The following is a 24,406-nucleotide window of genomic DNA, read 5'->3' as shown; positions in this document are numbered from 1 at the left end:
GGTCCAAAGGTCTGTGTGAGTCTTCTACCTGTACAATAATAATAATAATAATAACGCTACTATTCACATTCATCTGTACAATATCATATTTACAGTGATTACGTCGGGGAAAGAGCCAGTATACCTGAGGAGTGAATTCCATCGTCTACCCCCATCATCGACTACCACAGAGCAAAAACAAACAAATAGAGGCCATCAAAGTGTCGATGGTAGTTTCACAAACAGCAGATTTCAAAAGATTTCACCAAGGCCCCCAGGATAAATTGTTACATTATAAAGTGGATTGCTTTTACACAAAATTGCTGTATTTGCCTTCTTCAAAATGTTGGTGTGTGACTACACTGATTACAGTAACATGGCTACTACTAGGTTACCGTGTGTAGGTTGGGTTCACTTCAGTATTTTTGTATTAATTTGAGTAATATTTGCACAGTAAAATAATCAATGTTAATTTGACTCAGAGTTAAAGTTAAATGAACATGTTTTTATTGCGTAGTGAGCTTGGGCCATAAACCAATCGATACATGGATAATATGACTACTATAGACTATATAGTCTAATAGATTATTAGATTAGATTTGAAGACTGGATCAAAATGTAGGCCTATCAGTGGTTTGTAATTAGCACAAGTCACCGCCCTGCAGTTGTGCCAAACACTCCTCTATAATACTCAAGATAAGGTAATAAGCCTGGCAACTTATAATAAAATCATAAAAAGCAATAAAATAAAAGAATGAGGTCATGAATTGCCTTCGCCAGCAGCCTTAATTTCCCCTCTATTACTCTCACAACGCTCACAAAGACACACATAACTGTACATGAAAACATATTGCCCGATTAAATTACCATTCAATAGCACATAAAGGGTAAAACACCATGAAAAAACACAACACATGTGCAGCATTTCTCCCAGGAATAAAAACGTGAAACAATAAATAACGGAATAAAAATGAATTAAATAACAATCATTGTCTCCATTAAAGACCACTGTTCATGTGATCGAGGTTATAACTTAATAAACTGTTCATTAGTCCCACTGAAAACATGTTGAAATGTTAGGATCATCACACGCAAGTCTTTCTGTGTCCACACAGAACTGTGTACCAGCAAACAGGTAGGCTATCTAATCCCTGCCTATTAGCTTTGTCAATTACTGTACCTACCAGATCTGGAATAATGCCCTCTACAGGACACAACAGAAACAAGAAACTATTCTCTTTGGGTCCATTTTTGCTGATCCGCTTCATTTAGTTTTGTTGTTGTCACATACTGAAACAGAGATACGTCTCTTCTTCTCCCTAATCTTTGATCCCACCCTGCTTGTTCTCCTGGTTCTTTAATGCAAAGGGTTCTGAAGTGCCTCAGGCGAGCTGGGGTGGAGTTAAAGCAGTAGTTATGCGCAATGGAGCGTTGTGGGTTTTCTTATTTTTTGTTGTTTTTGTTTTGGTACAATCCAGCAGCTTTGTGGTGACCTCCCACAGCGAGGAGGGGGCCCTAGCTGGGCCCCTGGCACGGGGGTGGGTGGGGTGGGGTGGGGCTAAGTGGAGGGGGGACCCGCCGCTAGGCCTTGCTGTAGCAGTTGCCCTGCGTGGTCAGGGCCAGCTGGCCGTTGGGCGCCACCTCGTTGGCCTCGTCCTCCAGCAGGCCCGACACGTCGGCGTTGGGGATGCTGTCGTGGTAGCTGCTGAAGCTGATGTTGTCCTCCTTGAGCTCGATGGTCCAGAAGGGAGCGTTGAGCTTGCGGTTCTGGTACTCCCTGTACGTGTACACGCCGCCCACGAAGCCCAGCAGGAGCAGCACCACCAGGATGATCACGGCCAGGATGATGATGTTGAACTGGGTCCAGGACACCTCGGTGCGCGCCGCCGTGGTGTTGTCCGTGGGGCTGCCCAGGCTGGTCAGCAGGGTCTGGGCGGTGGTGGTGGAGGCTGCCCGGGGTGGCACGGTGGTCCGGGGGGAGGCTGAGGTGCTGCTGGCTGTGGTAGACGGAGTCGGGGAGGATGTGCTGGATTTAGGGGACCCTGTTGTGGTCACTCCTGCCGGTGTGGGGACGATCTGTGATGCTGTAGTGGGTAAAGAACGTCACAAAGTTAAGTCAAATTGTTAAGACACTATTTGTATACATGTATATGTAGTACCTTGCATCATTTTTTACATTTGTGTACACTGTTAAATGTTGTTTACATTTTGAGAACCCTGCTACAGATAGGCCTACAGTTTTATTTAAATTTCCTTTCAATCTATAGACCGATTCACAGAGGGTTTCCTGGGTGCGGCCATTACTGAGGTGTACCATTGAGTGCAGCAGCACTGATTAGCTACACCTGGCCTATGCAGCACCTGCTCAATGGATTACCCCTCAGTAATGGCCGCGCCCAGGGCACCCCTCTGTGAATCGGTCTATACTGCTGCTTGTTCATGGCAGAATTGCTATAGGGGGACTGGGTTGTCAATCAACATGAGCAAACCTACGGAGAGCAAGGCGGGTGGGACAAAAATGAGGAAGCAGGAGAGACTGGAGTTTTTGGGACAAACAGGGACATTAAGTGTTTAAATAAGTTCAGGGAATTGTCAAATCCTGTTGCATCTCAGTTAAGAGCTGCAGGGTTTGCACCAGTGTGGCTTTGTATTAGTGAAGCCTGTATTTACAGGAGAGTTGTAGTAATGTTTCAGTCAGTCATTCACAACCAGTGTCACTAAACAAATGCTAAGCTACAGCTAAAAACAAGTTCAGCTGTCCCACTAACACTGCGCCAGGAGAAGAGAGGGTGTTGGAGGATATTATTTTTGCCCCAAGCTTTGAGTGAGTATGAACACTACAGTATAATTGATAAACAAAACATTGTTGTAAAGGATAAAAAGTTAATTAGTGTGTGGGCTTTCCTTTGAATATAGTGTGCTTCAGGACATTGCTGGACCAGCTGGGGCAATAGAAGTGCTCGGAGGTTGCCACTGCATACTTCTGCAGCTTCTGCACAGGTTTGCTAAGGAACTGTGAGTACAGACCATCTACTTTACTGCTAAGGAACTGTGAGTACAGACCATCTACTTTAAGGAACTGTGAGTACAGACCATCTACTTTAAGGAACTGTGAGTACAGACCATCTACTTTAAGGAACTGTGAGTACAGACCATCTACTTTAACCCATTCTGAACGGGCACCCATTTTGGTGTCAGCATCATGTTATGCTTTAGCTATTTAAAAATAGCAGATCTACAAGCTCATATCGCGCCACCGAGTGGCGCGATACGAGCTTGTAGGTCTGCTATTTTTTGAAAAATCGAAGAACGACTGACATTTTTTAGAATCTGATCTCAGGTCAGAATGGGTTCATCAGAGCAGCGTGTGTCCGGCGGAAACCTCGTATGAATCTGATCTCAGGTCAGAATGGGTTAAGGAACTGTGAGTACAGACCATCTACTTTAAGGAACTGTGAGTACAGACCATCTACTTTAAGGAACTGTGAGTACAGACCATCTACTTTAAGGAACTGTGAGTACAGACCATCTACTTTGCTAAGGAACTGTGAGTACAGACCATCTACTTTAAGGAACTGTGAGTACAGACCATCTACTTTAAGGAACTGTGAGTACAGACCATCTACTTTAAGGAACTGTGAGTACAGACCATCTACTTTAAGGAACTGTGAGTACAGACCATCTACTTTAAGGAACTGTGAGTACAGACCATCTACTTTAAGGAACTGTGAGTACAGACCATCTACTTTAAGGAACTGTGAGTACAGACCATCTACTTTATATCTAACTATATACTATCTAACTATATACTATCTAACTGTGAGTACAGACCATCTACTTTAAGGAACTGTGAGTACAGACCATCTACTTTAAGGAACTGTGAGTACAGACCATCTACTTTAAGGAACTGTGAGTACAGACCATCTACTTTAAGGAACTGTGAGTACAGACCATCTACTTTAAGGAACTGTGAGTACAGACCATCTACTTTAAGGAACTGTGAGTACAGACCATCTACTTTATATCTAACTATATACTATCTAACTATATACTATCTAACTGTGAGTACAGACCATCTACTTTATATCTAACTATATACTATCTAACTATATACTATCTAACTATATACTATCTAACTATATACTATCTAACTATATACTATCTAACTATATACTATCTAACTGTGAGTACAGACCATCTACTTCCCTATGAGCTCCAACAGCCCGCCAACCTGCTACCATAAACTGTTACTATTCTCTCTTATTATATATATTTGTTCTTGTGATTCATGAGTATAATGTGAGTTACTTGGTGAGCATATAAAATAACAGTATAGCTGTACAATAAAGCTAACCAGGCCTCTTTGCACCTGATCCTATATGTTAACATTCTACTAGCTACAGTGACACAGCCTGATATTGTATTTTGGGGCCATTGGGGCCAAGTGAGAATTGAGTGAGTGGGGTGACACACGGTATATAATTTACTACATATTCCTACAGTCTTCAGACCATTGCCATATTCTGTCATCAAAACCTCTCATCATGGAAAAGATGGCTATGGTTAAACCATTACCTGATGAAAGATGGCTATGGTTAAACCATTACCTAAGATGGCTATGGTTAAACCATTACCTGATGAAAGATGGCTATGGTTAAACCATTACCTGATGAAAGATGGCTATGGTTAAACCATTACCTAAGATGGCTATGGTTAAACCATTACCTTAAAGATGGCTATGGTTAAACCATTACCTGAAAGATGGCTATGGTTAAACCATTACCTGAAAGATGGCTATGGTTAAACCATTACCTGAAAGATGGCTATGGTTAAACCATTACCTGCACGGCTGCAGTAAAGATGCAGTAAAGATGGCTATGGTTAAACCATTACCTTAAAGATGGCTATGGTTAAACCATTACCTGATGAAAGATGGCTATGGTTAAACCATTACCTGCACGGCTGCAGTAAAGATGCAGTAAAGATGGCTATGGTTAAACCATTACCTTAAAGATGGCTATGGTTAAACCATTACCTGATGAAAGATGGCTATGGTTAAACCATTACCTGCACGGCTGCAGTTGTGGGCACGTGCGTCCCCGCTGAAGCCAGGGACACACAGCTGGCAGTGAAGCCCCGTGGTGTTGTTTCCACAGCGGAGGCAGTGCCCGGTGTCCGCGTGGCACATCTGGGCCGGGCCTTTTGGGTCTGCATTCCCACTGCACTCACAGGGCACACACTTGCCAGCCAGTTTGTAGAACCCAGCGCTGCACTCGTCACACCTCAAACCGCTATACTGGGGAAGGCACTGGTCGCATACTGGGAGGCCGTCAGAGTCTGTATAGAAAAAGACAGATGAGGACAAAAGACAATGGGATTTATTATTTCTAGGCCGAATGCGCTGTGTGTGTGTGGTTTTGGAGGATACATTCACCATTACCAGTTCAACAGGCCTGGCACCTGCGTCTCTAAACATGCTGTAAGTGTAAGCACTAAAGCACTCTTGGTTGAAATATTAAAACGTTTACTGTTTGCTTTGTCTGGGTGCTAGAAGCATATTATCACCCTGAGTCATCCCTAACTTCGCCACTAGATGGCTCAAGATCACTGTCTACTGGCTGGGGAGACTGAATGAATTGCAGGCAGAAACAGACTATAACAGCACAATCAATGCCATCGTTAGGGACGCAACCGTTAATCAAACATGTTGATTTAATTGATTATAAAAATGATCAATTAATTAAAGAAATGTAACAGTAAAAAATAAAAAAGGGAGAAAAAAAAGACGGCTAGAGCCATTAACAAAATGGCATTATTGTCAGACACCTTGTAATTGTATATCCATATTTGAATGTTTTTTTCATAAACAGCTGATCTACAAGATCACAATACATTGCATGTTCACTATTTCTGAAACATTTCGCCCCTAAATGACAACGAAAAAGTACTAAAAATAGTGACTAAACAATAACTACACTGGACCCATTGGAACACAGGTCATTTACTGGACCCATTGGAACACAGGTCATTTATTGGACCTATTGGAACACAGGTCATTTATTGGACCCATTGGAACACAGGTCATTTATTGGACCCATTGGAACACAGGTCATTTATTGGACCCATTGGAACGCAGGTCATTCACTGGACCCATTGGAACACAGGTCATTTATTGGACCCATTGGAACACAGGTCATTTATTGGACCCATTGGAACACAGGTCATTTATTGGACCCATTGGAACACAGGTCATTTATTGGACCCATTGGAACACAGGTCATTCACTGGACCCATTGGAACACAGGTCATTTATTGGACCCATTGGAACACAGGTCATTTATTGGACCCATTGGAACACAGGTCATTTACTGGACCCATTGGAACACAGGTCATTTATTGGACCCATTGGAACACAGGTCATTTACTGGACCCACTGGAACACAGGTCATTTACTGGACCCATTGGAACACAGGTCATTCACTGGACCCATTGGAACACAGGTCATTTATTGGACCCATTGGAACACAGGTCATTTATTGGACCCATTGGAACACAGGTCATTTACTGGACCCATTGGAACACAGGTCATTTATTGGACCCATTGGAACACAGGTCATTTACTGGACCCACTGGAACACAGGTCATTTATTGGACCCATTGGAACACAGGTCATTCACTGGACCCATTGGAACGCAGGTCATTCACTGGACCCATTGGAACACAGGTCATTTATTGGACCCATTGGAACACAGGTCATTTACTGGACCCACTGGAACGCAGGTCATTTATTGGACCCATTGGAACACAGGTCATTCACTGGACCCATTGGAACGCAGGTCATTCACTGGACCCATTGGAACACAGGTCATTTATTGGACCCATTGGAACACAGGTCATTTACTGGACCCATTGGAACACAGGTCATTTATTGGACCCATTGGAACACAGGTCATTCACTGGACCCATTGGAACACAGGTCATTTATTGGACCCATTGGAACGCAGGTCATTTATTGGACCCATTGGAACACAGGTCATTTATTGGACCCATTGGAACACAGGTCATTTACTGGACCCATTGGAACACAGGTCATTCACTGGACCCATTGGAACACAGGTCATTTACAGGTCATTTATTGGACCCATTGGAACACAGGTCATTCACTGGACCTATTAGAACACAGGTCATTTACTGGACCCGTTGGAACACAGGTCATTTATTGGACCCATTGGAACACAGGTCATTTATTGGACCCATTGGAACACAGGTCATTTATTGGAACACAGGTCATTTACAGGTCATTTATTGGACCCATTGGAACACAGGTCATTCACTGGACCCATTGGAACACAGGTCATTCACTGGACCCATTGGAACACAGGTCATTCACTGGACCTATTAGAACACAGGTCATTTACTGGACCCGTTGGAACACAGGTCATTTATTGGACCCATTGGAACACAGGTCATTTATTGGACCCATTGGAACACAGGTCATTTATTGGACCCATTGGAACACAGGTCATTTACTGGACCCATTGGAACACAGGTCATTTACTGGACCCATTGGAACACAGGTCATTCACTGGACCCATTGGAACACAGGTCATTTATTGGACCCATTGGAACACAGGTCATTTATTGGACCCATTGGAACACAGGTCATTTATTGGACCCATTGGAACACAGGTCATTTATTGGACCCATTGGAACACAGGTCATTTATTGGACCCATTGGTACACAGGTCATTTATTGGACCCATTGGAACGCAGGTCATTCACTGGACCCATTGGAACACAGGTCATTTACTGGACCCATTGGAACACAGGTCATTTATTGGACCCATTGGAACACAGGTCATTTATTGGACCCATTGGAACACAGGTCATTTACTGGACCCATTGGAACACAGGTCATTTACTGGACCCATTGGAACACAGGTCATTTATTGGACCCATTGGAACACAGGTCATTTACTGGACCCATTGGAACACAGGTCATTTATTGGACCCATTGGAACACAGGTCATTTATTGGACCCATTGGAACACAGGTCATTTATTGGACCCATTGGAACACAGGTCATTTACTGGACCCATTGGAACACAGGTCATTTACTGGACCCATTGGAACACAGGTCATTTATTGGACCCATTGGAACGCAGGTCATTTATTGGACCCATTGGAACGCAGGTCATTTATTGGACCCATTGGAACACAGGTCATTTACTGGACCCATTGGAACGCAGGTCATTCACTGGACCCATTGGAACACAGGTCATTTATTGGACCCATTGGAACACAGGTCATTTACTGGACCCATTGGAACACAGGTCATTTATTGGACCCATTGGAACACAGGTCATTTATTGGACCCATTGGAACACAGGTCATTTACTGGACCCATTGGAACACAGGTCATTTATTGGACCCATTGGAACACAGGTCATTTACTGGACCCACTGGAACACAGGTCATTTACTGGACCCATTGGAACACAGGTCATTCACTGGACCCATTGGAACACAGGTCATTTATTGGACCCATTGGAACACAGGTCATTTATTGGACCCATTGGAACACAGGTCATTTACTGGACCCATTGGAACACAGGTCATTTATTGGACCCATTGGAACACAGGTCATTTACTGGACCCACTGGAACACAGGTCATTTATTGGACCCATTGGAACACAGGTCATTCACTGGACCCATTGGAACGCAGGTCATTCACTGGACCCATTGGAACACAGGTCATTTATTGGACCCATTGGAACACAGGTCATTTACTGGACCCACTGGAACGCAGGTCATTTATTGGACCCATTGGAACACAGGTCATTCACTGGACCCATTGGAACGCAGGTCATTCACTGGACCCATTGGAACACAGGTCATTTATTGGACCCATTGGAACACAGGTCATTTACTGGACCCATTGGAACACAGGTCATTTATTGGACCCATTGGAACACAGGTCATTCACTGGACCCATTGGAACACAGGTCATTTATTGGACCCATTGGAACGCAGGTCATTTATTGGACCCATTGGAACACAGGTCATTTATTGGACCCATTGGAACACAGGTCATTTACTGGACCCATTGGAACACAGGTCATTCACTGGACCCATTGGAACACAGGTCATTTACAGGTCATTTATTGGACCCATTGGAACACAGGTCATTCACTGGACCTATTAGAACACAGGTCATTTACTGGACCCGTTGGAACACAGGTCATTTATTGGACCCATTGGAACACAGGTCATTTATTGGACCCATTGGAACACAGGTCATTTATTGGAACACAGGTCATTTACAGGTCATTTATTGGACCCATTGGAACACAGGTCATTCACTGGACCCATTGGAACACAGGTCATTTATTGGACCCATTGGAACACAGGTCATTTATTGGACCCATTGGAACACAGGTCATTTATTGGAACACAGGTCATTTACAGGTCATTTATTGGACCCATTGGAACACAGGTCATTTACTGGACCCATTGGAACACAGGTCATTTATTGGACCCATTGGAACACAGGTCATTTACTGGACCCATTGGAACACAGGTCATTTACTGGACCCATTGGAACACAGGTCATTCACTGGACCCATTGGAACACAGGTCATTTATTGGACCCATTGGAACACAGGTCATTTATTGGACCCATTGGAACACAGGTCATTTATTGGACCCATTGGAACACAGGTCATTTATTGGACCCATTGGAACACAGGTCATTTATTGGACCCATTGGTACACAGGTCATTTATTGGACCCATTGGAACGCAGGTCATTCACTGGACCCATTGGAACACAGGTCATTTACTGGACCCATTGGAACACAGGTCATTTATTGGACCCATTGGAACACAGGTCATTTATTGGACCCATTGGAACACAGGTCATTTACTGGACCCATTGGAACACAGGTCATTTACTGGACCCATTGGAACACAGGTCATTTATTGGACCCATTGGAACACAGGTCATTTATTGGACCCATTGGAACACAGGTCATTTATTGGACCCATTGGAACACAGGTCATTTATTGGACCCATTGGAACACAGGTCATTTATTGGACCCATTGGTACACAGGTCATTTATTGGACCCATTGGAACACAGGTCATTTACTGGACCCATTGGAACACAGGTCATTTATTGGACCCATTGGAACGCAGGTCATTTATTGGACCCATTGGAACGCAGGTCATTTATTGGACCCATTGGAACACAGGTCATTTACTGGACCCATTGGAACGCAGGTCATTCACTGGACCCATTGGAACACAGGTCATTTATTGGACCCATTGGAACACAGGTCATTCACTGGACCCATTGGAACGCAGGTCATTCATTGGACCCATTGGAGGTCATTTCTGTTTCCATTCCCTGAAAAGTTAACGTTATGGACATACAGAGTTCCACGTGATAGCAATGATTATGTTACATAATGCAATTTAGATGTGTGTGTGTGTGTGTGTGTGTGTGTGTGTGTGTGTGCTCTCAAAACACTCTCCCACATCCGCAGAGCATTAAAATGCAGAAATAGATTCTAAAGGTCCTACTAGAATTGATCTCAATGCCCAATGCCTTATCACGGAGGATCATTATTCTTCATTATCATCACATCGGTGTCCTCTCTAGGGTCAGCTTTCCACTGAAAGGCCTCCGCTCATGGTAATATGACGCCACACTGCTCCGTGTCATGACCACTAGGGTCTGATACCCTATGCCACCCCCTGTGGGCAGTGGGCACCATTTATTCAAAACAAGGTCACAGAGTATAATAATAATGAAGTCGATTTTATTTTTGTCTTTCTTGTTAGTCTGGGAGGTATCCCATTTTGGGTTTACGATCGGGTCGGGAGCAGATGATATCCTGCGTCATGTTGTAGTCACTGGTTTGTACACTGGTAGCACTACCAAACAGTAGAACCCCCAAACCGTCATGTTGTAGTCACTGGTTTGTACTAGTAGTACAAACCAAACAGTAGAACCCCCAAACCGTCATGTTGTAGTCACTGGTTTGTACTAGTAGTACAACCAAACAGTAGAACCCCCAAACCGTCATGTTGTAGTCACTGGTTTGTACACTGGTAGCACAACCAAACAGTAGAACCCCCAAACCGTCATGTTGTAGTCACTGGTTTGTACTAGTAGTACAAACCAAACAGTAGAACCCCCAAACCGTCATGTTGTAGTCACTGGTTTGTACTAGTAGTACAACCAAACAGTAGAACCCCCAAACCGTCATGTTGTAGTCACTGGTTTGTACTAGTAGTACAACCAAACAGTAGAACCCCCAAACCGTCATGTTGTAGTCACTGGTTTGTACTAGTAGCACAAACCAAACAGTAGAACACCCAAACCGTCATGTTGTAGTCACTGGTTTGTACTAGTAGCACAAACCAAACAGTAGAACCCCCAAACCGTCATGTTGTAGTCACTGGTTTGTACTAGTAGCACAACCAAACAGTAGAACCCCCAAACCGTCATGTTGTAGTCACTGGTTTGTACTAGTAGCACAACCAAACAGTAGAACCCCCAAACCGTCATGTTGTAGTCACGGGTTTGTACTGGTAGTACAACCAAACAGTAGAACCCCCAAACCGTCATGTTGTAGTCACTGGTTTGTACTAGTAGCACAAACCAAACAGTAGAACCCCCAAACCGTCATGTTGTAGTCACTGGTTTGTACACTGGTAGCACAACCAAACAGTAGAACCCCCAAACCGTCATGTTGTAGTCACTGGTTTGTACTAGTAGCACAACCAAACAGTAGAACCCCCAAACCGTCATGTTGTAGTCACTGGTTTGTACTAGTAGCACAACCAAACAGTAGAACCCCCAAACCGTCATGTTGTAGTCACTGGTTTGTACTAGTAGCACAACCAAACAGTAGAACCCCCAAACCGTCATGTTGTAGTCACTGGTTTGTACTAGTAGAACAACCAAACAGTAGAACCCCCAAACCGTCATGTTGTAGTCACTGGTTTGTACTAGTAGCACAACCAAACAGTAGAACCCCCAAACCGTCATGTTGTAGTCACTGGTTTGTACTAGTAGCACAACCAAACAGTAGAACCCCCAAACCGTCATGTTGTAGTCACTGGTTTGTACTAGTAGCACAACCAAACAGTAGAACCCCCAAACCGTCATGTTGTAGTCACTGGTTTGTACTAGTAGCACAACCAAACAGTAGAACCCCCAAACCGTCATGTTGTAGTCACTGGTTTGTACTAGTAGAACAACCAAACAGTAGAACCCCCAAACCGTCATGTTGTAGTCACTGGTTTGTACTAGTAGTACAAACCAAACAGTAGAACCCCCAAACCGGTTTGTACTAGTAGCACAACCAAACAGTAGAACCCCCAAACCGTCATGTTGTAGTCACTGGTTTGTACTAGTACTACAACCAAACAGTAGAACCCCCAAACCGTCATGTTGTAGTCACTGGTTTGTACTAGTAGCACAACCAAACAGTAGAACCCCCAAACCGTCATGTTGTAGTCACTGGTTTGTACTAGTAGTACAACCAAACAGTAGAACCCCCAAACCGTCATGTTGTAGTCACGGGTTTGTACTAGTAGTACAACCAAACAGTAGAACCCCCAAACCGTCATGTTGTAGTCACGGGTTTGTACTAGTAGAACAAACCAAACAGTAGAACCCCCAAACCGTCATGTTGTAGTCACTGGTTTGTACTAGTAGTACAAACCAAACAGTAGAACCCCCAAACCGTCATGTTGTAGTCACTGGTTTGTACTAGTACTACAACCAAACAGTAGAACCCCCAAACCGTCATGTTGTAGTCACTGGTTTGTACTAGTAGTACAACCAAACAGTAGAACCCCCAAACCGTCATGTTGTAGTCACTGGTTTGTACTAGTAGAACAACCAAACAGTAGAACCCCCAAACCGTCATGTTGTAGTCACTGGTTTGTACTAGCAGTACAACCAAACAGTAGAACCCCCAAACCGTCATGTTGTAGTCACTGGTTTGTACTAGTAGCACAACCAAACAGTAGAACCCCCAAACCGTCATGTTGTAGTCACTGGTTTGTACTGGTAGTACAACCAAACAGTAGAACCCCCAAACCAAACCGTCATGTTGTAGTCACTGGTTTGTACTAGTAGCACAACCAAACAGTAGAACCCCCAAACCGTCATGTTGTAGTCACTGGTTTGTACTAGCAGTACAACCAAACAGTAGAACCCCCAAACCGTCATGTTGTAGTCACTGGTTTGTACTAGTAGCACAACCAAACAGTAGAACCCCCAAACCGTCATGTTGTAGTCACTGGTTTGTACTGGTAGTACAACCAAACAGTAGAACCCCCAAACCAAACCGTCATGTTGTAGTCACTGGTTTGTACTAGTAGTACAACCAAACAGTAGAACCCCCAAACCAAACCGTCATGTTGTAGTCACTGGTTTGTACTAGTAGCACAACCAAACAGTAGAACCCCCAAACCGTCATGTTGTAGTCACTGGTTTGTACTAGTAGAACAACCAAACAGTAGAACCCCCAAACCGTCATGTTGTAGTCACTGGTTTGTACTAGTAGCACAACCAAACAGTAGAACCCCCAAACCGTCATGTTGTAGTCACTGGTTTGTACTAGTAGCACAACCAAACAGTAGAACCCCCAAACCGGAGCAGATGATATCCTGCGTCATGTTGTAGTCACTGGTAGAACAGTAGAACCCCCAAACCGTCATGTTGTAGTCACTGGTTTGTACTAGTAGTACAAACCAAACAGTAGAACCCCCAAACCGTCATGTTGTAGTCACTGGTTTGTACTAGTAGAACAAACCAAACAGTAGAACCCCCAAACCGTCATGTTGTAGTCACTGGTTTGTACTAGTAGAACAAACCAAACAGTAGAACCCCCAAACCGTCATGGGTTTGTACTGGTAGTACAACCAAACAGTAGAACCCCCAAACCAAACCGTCATGTTGTAGTCACTGGTTTGTACTAGTAGCACAACCAAACAGTAGAACCCCCAAACCGTCATGTTGTAGTCACTGGTTTGTACTAGTAGAACAACCAAACAGTAGAACCCCCAAACCGTCATGTTGTAGTCACTGGTTTGTACTGGTAGCACAACCAAACAGTAGAACCCCCAAACCGTCATCTTGTAGTCACTGGTTTGTACTAGTAGCACAACCAAACAGTAGAACCCCCAAACCGGAGCAGATGATATCCTGCGTCATGTTGTAGTCACTGGTAGAACAGTAGAACCCCCAAACCGTCATGTTGTAGTCACTGGTTTGTACTAGTAGTACAAACCAAACAGTAGAACCCCCAAACCGTCATGTTGTAGTCACTGGTTTGTACTAGTAGAACAAACCAAACAGTAGAACCCCCAAACCGTCATGTTGTAGTCACTGGTTTGTACTAGTAGAACAAACCAAACAGTAGAACCCCCAAACCGTCATGTTGTAGTCACTGGTTTGTACTAGTAGCACAACCAAACAGTAGAACCCCCAAACCGGTTTGTACTAGTACTACAACCAAACAGTAGAACCCCCAAACCGGAATCCGTAATGCGCATCAGTGTTGTTTTTGGCAGCAAATGTCTATTTTAGTTTTAGTCATAAAGTCTCTTGATTAGTTTTCACTTGGTTTTAGTCACATGGTATGTGTTAGTGTTGGTTTAGTTTTAGTCGACTAAATGTCATGAGATTTTAGTCGACTAAATCTACAGGTGATTTAGTCGACTAAAATGTTTTTTGGCAGGCTTTGATGCAGTCGTAATGACTATTTTTACACTTGCTGAAAATAGCCGATCTACAAGCTCGAAGCTTGTAGATCGGCTATTTTCATTTTTTTTTTTTTTTTAAGTGTAAATGGACTTCTGGATCTCTTGTCCACTAGTCCCTTCCTAACATTTTAGTCTAGTTTTTATTTGTTGACGAAATTGTCAGTATATTTGTCAGTTTTAGTCATCATAGCTTAGTTTTCATTTAGTTTCCAATAGTTTTTGTCAGTGGAAAAAGGTAGACGACGAACATTTTCCGTCTTAGTTTTAGTCAACGAAAACAACACTGCTGCATATTACCCAAAATTCCCAGTGATCAAGGGCATCATAATTGAATCCGACAAGTTTCTTCAAGTATTCTTCTTGGAATAGCTTGTTTGGTATATGCTTCTTTTACTCCAACCCTCAGCGACTGGTGATACTAAAAACAAACATGGGGACCAAAACAAAGCGACGCAGAATAGAACGGAACCCATAAACTGGAATTTTTTTTTTTTAAACGTCGTTTTTTATCATCCGGTCTAGACTGGATCACACAGGCGATAAGTAACACAGATCAGGTCCTTCCTCCGAGGTGGAAAGCCTGGTGACGTGAGGTTAACTCAAACATAATTAAGATGTACAGAAGATGTTTTGGCTGAGGGGGTCCTGAACCTTTTCTTAAGCTGCAACGACACAACCGTAGATCTGTTATTTTCACAGAATGTTCACCCCAGAATAGAGACGCTATAGGATTCATGGGGTTGAAAGATCAACATTTCTTTTGTAGCAATTTAGAGCTTTATTTGCGGGAATCTGAAGTTGCGTGACTTATGCAGTGTTCACAGTACTACCAGAGGGGGGGAAAGGCTAACATTGTCGCTGTTGAAGTATTGCTCAAGCCACACTACGTGAATGAAAATGGTAGGGTTAAATAGCACAGAGAACTGGCCCGAATGAGGGTTTTTCCTGCCTTTTACAGAACAGAGCAGGAATTGTTAAGGAGAGAAAATGGTGAGACAAATATTATGATTGATTGACGGTCCACTGCGTCATTGGAGCACTGCAAAAAAGTTGAAACCAGCTCAAGGTTTTTTGCAGTGCGTCACGCCTGTCATACAGAAGTGTCGGGTGTCAGTTTGTAGCTTTATGTCCCTGGCTTCCGTTGCAAAGGCAAAGGAGCATAATGGTCAGTGTTCTTTTGAACATGTGTTTATCTTCCTCCATTTTCAAGAATTCTATTATCTAACGGTTGTAACAGCTCCTCTCACCCACATCACATGTTACATACTCGCTATGCAAGGAAACGATACACAGGGAACTTGAGTTTGTGTGTGTGTGTGTGTGTGTGTGTGTACACATGTGTGTACACGTGTGTGTGTGTGTGTGACAGTGAGCGCTCTGAATTAGGCTTGGGAAGTATATCTTTTTGCATATAATCTTCCTGACAGGTCAGAGGGTAAACCAAATATGACGGTATTTGTACGATTTGCCATTGTAGAATGTATGACGTTGTCTAGCCTGCGATGCTGTGTCTAATATGCAATTAGCGTACTTACAAGTCTTGCTCGGTTTAAATATGTATGGCCCGTAGAAAATAGGTAGCAAATAAGCACCCTTCTAACCATTCCTTGACAGTAGGAAAAACGGTTATTAAATATTTCTGGCTATGAAATCATAGCACATCTAATTTGGATGTGGGTAACCCATATTGTAGACACCCTCCACTAGTGTTTCCCAACCTGCTGGGAGGCATGAAAGATCACAGCCCTTGTGATCTTTCGGTGAAGCCAGTGTGTTTTGAAATATTCAATAGTTATATAATAGGGTTATAATAGTTATATAATAACTACTTTCACACCGGAGACAATTTTCGAACATTTTCAAATATCTTAGTTAAACCTACAAGCTTGTGATGCGATGGCAGCTTGTGGACCAGCCTGGGGTCCACCTATGCTTTCTATGGCATAGGATCCGCCGGGAGAATCTACACGCAGCTGCGCGACATGAGACTAATTAATTCGAGGTCAGAGCGAGAGAGAGAGAGGAGTGTGTGTACGGGTGTGTGCGTCAATTTAACAAAGGTGCAGACGATCAGAAATCAGCAGAGAGTGATCAACGTTTGCGCTACTCTATGCCGACTTTAAATGGACTCGGTCCCAGACTTTCTTTTTCTCCCTGGAAATAAAAACGTCTGGGTTTCCGAGGCTACTTGTGGACTGGCTATTTCCACAATTCCCATTTGATGAAATACAAAATAGGGCTTTAGTGGTTAAGACCTTAACATGGTTAACCAACTCCCACATCATAGTGAAGTACAGTGATAACAGTGTGAACACAGTGAAACTGTGTGTGTGTGTGTGTGTGTGTGTGTGTGCCTGCCTACACCACTAGATAATGCAGCATGAATCTATAATTTACACATTCTGGTGAGTTATTATGGACTTAGACGGTTCTTGGTTGGACAAATGCACGTGATCCTTTCAGACGGCGACAGGCCGGCCTCGCTTCAGTTCGTACCACTTTTCCTGAACGAATGCCCTACATCTATAGACCCCAATCTGGAATGATCATGTGACACGGCGCCGCTCACCACTAGTGCTCAGACTGTTCATGATTAGCTGGATTTAAAACCCATTTAGACCTGAGAAATTTAAAATCTTCGAAATCTTAAAAGTTTTCTGAAAACCCTATTGTTTCTATGTCGGTGGTTCTCAAACTATTTCATGTCAAGGACCCCCAAGATTATAAGTATTTGGCCTCAAAATATGTTGTTCCAGGGACCCCCCAGAAGCAAAGATATGAGTAAAAAAAAAAAAGTTTGAACTGAAAGAATATATATTCAAAGATTTGCGCCACATTTTCACGATAAAAAATTAATAAATAGCAGACGTACAGCTCTGCTATCTTTCAATAGCTAAAGTGTAACATAATGCTTAACCCATTCTGAACGGGCACCCATTTTGGTGTCGGCATCATGTTATGCTTTAGCTATTTAAAAATAGCAGATCTACAAGCTCATATCGCGCCACCGAGTGGCGCGATACGAGCTTGTAGGTCTGCTATTTTTTGAAAAATCGAAGAGCCACTGACATTTTTAGAATCTGATCTCAGGTCAGAATGGGTTCATCAGACCAGTGTGTGTCCGGCGGAAACCTCGTATGAATCTGATCTCAGGTCAGAATGGGTTAAAACACCAAGAGGGGTTCCTGCCCAGAATGGGTTTAACCCCTGCTGAAGCTAGACGCCGATGTGTTACATCACCACCGTGAGGGAAACGCGATACACTCGGCAGCAGCGCTGGTATGGGGTTCAAGGTTCTGGTATGGGGTTCAAGGTTCTGTGTGCAGGAGTTGACCCGGTTGTTTACACATAACTTCTCACAACACGTGTAGTAGTCTAGTTAGTGAAGTCTGGCACATCGTGCCTCTAAACTACAAAGAAATGGACATACCGCGCACAGATGTTGTTGTTTCCGCATGAGCATCATTACTTCCACACACACTCTCACACGCACACGCACACACACACAAGGAAAACAGTCAGTGTTTCAGTAGCCTTCCGGATGAATGAGCCCAGCCATCCTATCCGTATACCATTGAGAAAAGATTCCACTTTGCACGGATCATTTGATATGTGTGACCCACATTTTCCTGAAATGGATGCAACAACACTTCTTCTCTCTCTATGATTACGAGAAGCCCTTCATTTGCAGATGGTGGTCTTTCTTGGCCCATCGTCGGCGCCAGTCAGACAAGTATCCCCGGCACCGGTGGTACCGCATTGTGGCATTTTCTCATTATTCACTGTTGCTACAGCAACGTCCGTCTTCAGCTGAACCCCCCCCCCTCCTAACAGACACAGTGCACTCACACCACTCAGTTATATAAGAGCGATGATTCATAACCCTTCATATGGTCACTGAATGGACAGGACGGGAGACGCGATGCCTCTAGTTCCACCACTGCTGCATGACTTGCTGTAATGTGTGTGTGTGTGTGTGTGTGTACTCCACATGCATGGTGGCGTTGCACATTCCCTTCTGCTCCATTCCCATCCCCAGCCAGTTGGCCTCTGGCTGGGTGCAAACACAACCTGACAGCTTCTTGTTGCCAGGCAGGGACGGCCCACCTCCAATGGGGGGGGGGGGGGGGGGGGGAAGCTTGATTTATACTTATTTGCGAGGCCCGGTGATGTAAAAGACACGCGCCAAAAATAGCTGATCTATACGCCACATATATATACAGTACTACAGCTACTTTCGGTGTGCGACGAAGTGTAAATCGGGAACGAGAGGAGAGCGACATGGGAGTCCACGTCTAGGACGGTTCAGGGTTCATACTGAACATAATTCTAGACGTCTGTGTGTGTGTGTGTACTGTATATACAGTAGAGGCTTTATGTATAGGCTACCGTCTGCACTGTCCCCTATAGCCGTGGTTCCCAAACTTTTTCATGTCTGTCAAGGATCCCCAAGTTGACACTAATTATCCCGCGGAACCCCATTTGAAGAGATATGCCAGGGACCCCCATAAGAGAAGAGATATGCCAGGGACCCCCATAAGAGAAGAGATATGCCAGGGACCCCCATAAGAGAAGATTTGTACGGCTCTAGCAGTGATTCAGGGACCCCCCATAAGAGAAGATTTGTACGGCTCTAACAGTGATTCAGGGACCCCCATAAGAGGAGATTTGTACGGCTCTAGCAGTGATTCAGGGACCCCCATAAGAGAAGATTTGTACGGCTCTAGCGGTGATTCAGGGACCCCCATAAGAGAAGATTTGTACGGCTCTAGCAGTGATTCAGGGACCCCCATAAGAGAAGATTTGTACGGCTCTAGCAGTGATTCAGGGACCCCCATAAGAGGAGATTTGTACGGCTCTAGCAGTGATTCAGGGACCCCCATAAGAGAAGATTTGTACGGCTCTAGCGGTGATTCAGGGACCCCCATAAGAGGAGATTTGTACGGCTCTAGCAGTGATTCAGGGACCCCCATAAGAGAAGATTTGTACGGCTCTAGCAGTGATTCAGGGACCCCCATAAGAGAAGATTTGAACGGCTCTAGCAGTGATTCAGGGACCCCCATAAGAGAAGATTTGAACGGCTCTAGCAGTGATTCAGGGACCCCATAAGAGAAGATTTGTACGGCTCTAGCAGTGATTCAGGGACCCCCCATAAGAGAAGATTTGTACGGCTCTAACAGTGATTCAGGGACCCCCATAAGAGGAGATTTGTACGGCTCTAGCAGTGATTCAGGGACCCCCATAAGAGAAGATTTGTACGGCTCTAGCGGTGATTCAGGGACCCCCATAAGAGGAGATTTGTACGGCTCTAGCAGTGATTCAGGGACCCCCATAAGAGGAGATTTGTACGGCTCTAGCGGTGATTCAGGGACCCCCATAAGAGGAGATTTGTACGGCTCTAGCAGTGATTCAGGGACCCCCATAAGAGGAGATTTGTACGGCTCTAGCGGTGATTCAGGGACCCCCATAAGAGGAGATTTGTACGGCTCTAGCAGTGATTCTCAACCTGTTTAATTTCAAGGACCCCCAGTTTGACATATATTAGGCTACGGACCCCATTTAATGGCATTTCTATCTCTGGGACCCCCAATTTATATTGTAAAATCAATGTTAATTTAACTCTGAGTTACAGACCCATAAGGGTCCATTTGGTTACAAAATATAATTTAGCTGGGGACCCCGTGGAACTCTCTCAAGGACCCCTGGGGGTCCCCGGACCCCACCTTGGGAACCATTGCCCTCTATATAGCATGGAATGAGAGTTCCCTGAATCACATGTCACTGTATGTGATCCTAAATGGTTGTCGTCAGTAGCACGTCCGTGAAGCACCAGGTAAAAACTCCACGACTATCGACTGTATTATGATGCTGCTTGCCGATGCCAACGAAAATAAAGTCATATTGGGGATTGCACACACACCCAACAGAGGCATATATGGCCAATAGCAACAAAAAAAACGAACACAAAAGGCTTGGGACACAATTTCACAGAGAGAGATAAGAACATATAATGTTGACACGTCTTTATCTTTCGGAAAAAAAAGATTGTTAGCCTCCTTGTAATGTCAGTGTGTGCGTGCGTGCGTTTCAGTGTGAACTCTCCCACCTGCAGCTGGTTGCCCTGTCGTTAACCTTGTTCCTAGACTTTTCCAATCTCACGAGGAGAAGAACTACAGCCCAATATGTCTATATATGGGGAAAGACTTCCGTTGCGTGTACTTCCGGCACCCGATGTCTTTTGTTTCCCCCGACCTATCGCAATGCGTTTTTCATGACCGGGGGAATGTAAACAGATCTGCACAGCATCAAATGTAACTTCATTGGTCGGTGCACTAGACACTTTAAGCAGCAGTTCCCAGGCCCCAGGGTAATGTAGTTACTAGACACTTTAAGCAGCAGTTCCCAGGCCCCAGGGTAATGTAGTTACTAGACACTTTAAGCAGCAGTTCCCAGGCCCCAGGGTAATGTAGTTACTAGACACTTTAAGCAGCAGTTCCCAGGCCCCAGGGTAATGTAGTTACTAGACACTTTAAGCAGCAGTTCCCAGGCCCCAGGGTAATGTAGTTAGTTACTAGTTATCGGTCTAGCATTCAGACAAGCAGCCAGGAGGTTTATAAACTGAACATGCCACTGGCATTCAAATCAAATCAACCAGAACATGCCGCTGGCGCTGTAGCTCTTATCTAGTCTCTGAGCACTTCTAGTGGTTTGAATCATTATCAGCAGTTTAATGATTATAGTTTTCATGCAGTGACATTTCTTGTGACCGTGGAGGGTTCAAACACCGGATTGACAAGACCTCATTCAAGGTTCAGGACAGGTTTCAGGGTGGCATAGCATTCCATAACGAAGACGTCACTGGTTCAATCCCTCGCCAAAAGACAACAATTGTGTACCCATCGACGGCAACGATGGAAATGAAAACCCGTCGAGGAGGTGTCCTTGAGCACGAAGAGACCAATAATGCACTACATGCTGCTCTGAATAATCAACTAGCCTAGAATACATGTAAAGAATGCATTCTAATAATGCACACAGTCTTAACCCATTTTGACCTGAGGCCGATTCTAAAAAAACTAACAGTCTTCTTAAAAACCTATATGTTTCTATGTCAGTGGTGCTCAACCTTTTTCATCTCAAGGACCGCCAGAACTATCTGTATTTGGCCACCAACCCCCATCTGAAAATATGTTGTTCCAGGGACCCCTCCAGAAGCAAAGATATGAGTAAAAAACGAAATAATATATTCAAAGACATGCGCCACATTTTCAAGATTTATCAAAAATAGCAGATAGCTAAAGTATAACATAAAACACCAAAAGGGGTTCCCGCCCAGAATGGGTTTTAATTTAGATGTTGTTTTAATCGTCTGATTCCTGGATTGACCGATTCAGATTCTCACCTTGGTGACAGCTGCCGGTGGACGTGGTGTTGAAGCAGGGGCAGGGGGAGCACGCGTCCGTCAGCGCAGCGCTCGGGCTGCGGTGGTGCTTGGGCTTGCATTCCTCACAGTTGGCGCCCTGGGTGTTGTCCAGGCAGTTCAGACACACACCTGGAGGAGAAACCAAGAGAGAGAGAGAGAGAGAGACAACAGGTGATCAGTTCGGGCCTGCAAAGGACTTACCCTACGTTTTAAAGGGACACTTCACCCTTTTTGCAAAAAAATATATGTTAATGACGTTTAGAAGCTTTAGATCACTTTCCTGGGGGTCTTTGTGTGTGTAATATGTGGTTTTAGTTATTTTAGATTGTAGCAGTGAGCCTGTTGTCTCTGATGTCATGGATACTGGTCTCACTACCTTCCTGGACTACAATTCCCATAATTCTTTGGTGCACTGCTCCTCCTTGTGGATAGGGGGAGAGCTGTCTTACTGAGACAATATGTAGTCCAGGAAGGAAGTGAGCCCAGTGTCCATGACATCAGAGACAACAGGCTCACTGCTACAATCTAAAATATCTAAAACCACATATTACACACATAAAGATCTCCAGGAAAGTGTTCTAAAGCTTCTAAACGTCATTAACATATATTTTTAACAGCGGGAGACCTTGGAGACCCACGGCGAGCGTCGCTTGAATTTCATTGGCTATCGCCCACTATCGCCGGGCGGCGTCACCCAAAAGATGAATTATTTTTATCCTCCTAACTAAGATACTGTATACATGGATTTGTGTAAATTGTTACACAACATGCATACAAATGTTGTATGCATGTTGCAACAGTGTGAGTGAGTAGCCTGGTTAATAAACCAGACTAATATCGCACGGACCGCGGGATATTAGTCTGGGGAGGCTCAGCTTGGATTTCATTTCCAGGGGGGGGCGGGTTGAAACATTTTCTCTTTGACGCAATTGGTCAGAGCTACTGTCAGTCAAAGGTCTCAAGCATTGAAAGTCACTGTACCAAAGCCCGCCCATATTGCATACCGTGTCCCGATTGGCCGCCCCATTTCTCTGGTGTAGGAAATGGGCGTATACAATTGAGCCTCTCCAGACCGTAATCCGCCGGCAGGCAATTTATTTTTGCCAACGGCTGATTCGGTCTGGTTTATTAACCAGGCTAGTGAGTGAGGCCTTAGCCCGGTTTCTTATCACAGTCTGTGATAAAAAGAAGTTCAGCCATAACAGTATATGTAGACCACACCCCAACTCTGCCTGATGTAGACCACACCCCAACTCTGCCTGAGTTGTAAAGTCTACCAGGAGGGTAATATAAATATTGGTGCGGTAAATGTTATTACCAGGAGGGTAATATAAATATTGGTGCGGTAAATGTCATTACCAGGAGGGTAATATAAATATTGGTGCGGTAAATGTTATTACCAGGAGGATAATATAAATATTGGTGCGGTACATGTTATTACCAGGAGGGTAATATAAATATTGGTGCGGTAAATGTTATTACCAGGAGGGTAATATAAATATTGGTGTGGTAAATGTTATTACCAGGAGGGTAATATAAATATTGGTGCGGTAAATGTTATTACCAGGAGGGTAATATAAATATTGGTGCGGTAAATGTTATTACCAGGAGGGTAATATAAATATTGGTGCGGTAAATGTTATTACCAGGAGGGTAATATAAATATTGGTGCGGTAAATGTTATTACCAGGAGGGTAATATAAATATTGGTGCGGTAAATGTTATTACCAGGAGGGTAATATAAATATTGGTGCGGTAAATGTTATTACCAGGAGGGTAATATAAATATTGGTGCGGTAAATGTTATTACCAGGAGGGTAATATAAATATTGGTGCGGTAAATGTTATTACCAGGAGGGTAATATAAATATTGGTGCGGTAAATGTTATTACCAGGAGGGTAATATAAATATTGGTGCGGTAAATGTTATTACCAGGAGGGTAATATAAATATTGGTGCGGTAAATGTTATTACCAGGAGGGTAATATAAATATTGGTGCGGTAAATGTTATTACCAGGAGGGTAATATAAATATTGGTGCGGTAAATGTTATTACCAGGAGGGTAATATAAATATTGGTGCGGTAAATGTTATTACCAGGAGGGTAATATAAATATTGGTGCGGTAAATGTTATTACCCGGCTGCTTACAGACTATGAAACATCCAACCGTGTTTTACTGCGTCACACATCAGGTGCTCCTTTTTAACCACTTAAAC

General features: G+C 43.9%; 1 protein-coding gene across 1 annotated transcript in view; it reads right to left on the bottom strand.

Annotated features, from left to right (window-relative positions):
• LOC310871612 (multiple epidermal growth factor-like domains protein 9) overlaps positions 1 to 24,406 on the bottom strand; it is a 48,647-nt gene that overhangs the window by 227 nt on the left and 24,014 nt on the right. The window contains exons 4-6 of the mRNA XM_083783228.1: positions 22,168 to 22,317; positions 5,047 to 5,316; positions 1 to 2,063 (exon numbers count right to left, since the gene is read on the bottom strand). The exon at positions 1 to 2,063 is cut by the window's left edge and continues 227 nt beyond it. Of these exons, the coding sequence (XP_083639354.1) occupies positions 1,561 to 2,063; positions 5,047 to 5,316; positions 22,168 to 22,317 (923 nt within the window). The 3' untranslated portion in view covers positions 1 to 1,560. The remainder of the gene's footprint in view (positions 2,064 to 5,046; positions 5,317 to 22,167; positions 22,318 to 24,406) is intronic.

The sequence above is a fragment of the Protomyctophum parallelum genome (genome assembly GCF_964188405.1).
Source record: "Protomyctophum parallelum genome assembly, chromosome: 15".
Lineage (NCBI taxonomy): Eukaryota > Metazoa > Chordata > Actinopteri > Myctophiformes > Myctophidae > Protomyctophum > Protomyctophum parallelum.
This window is presented reverse-complemented; position numbering and strand designations above follow the sequence as displayed.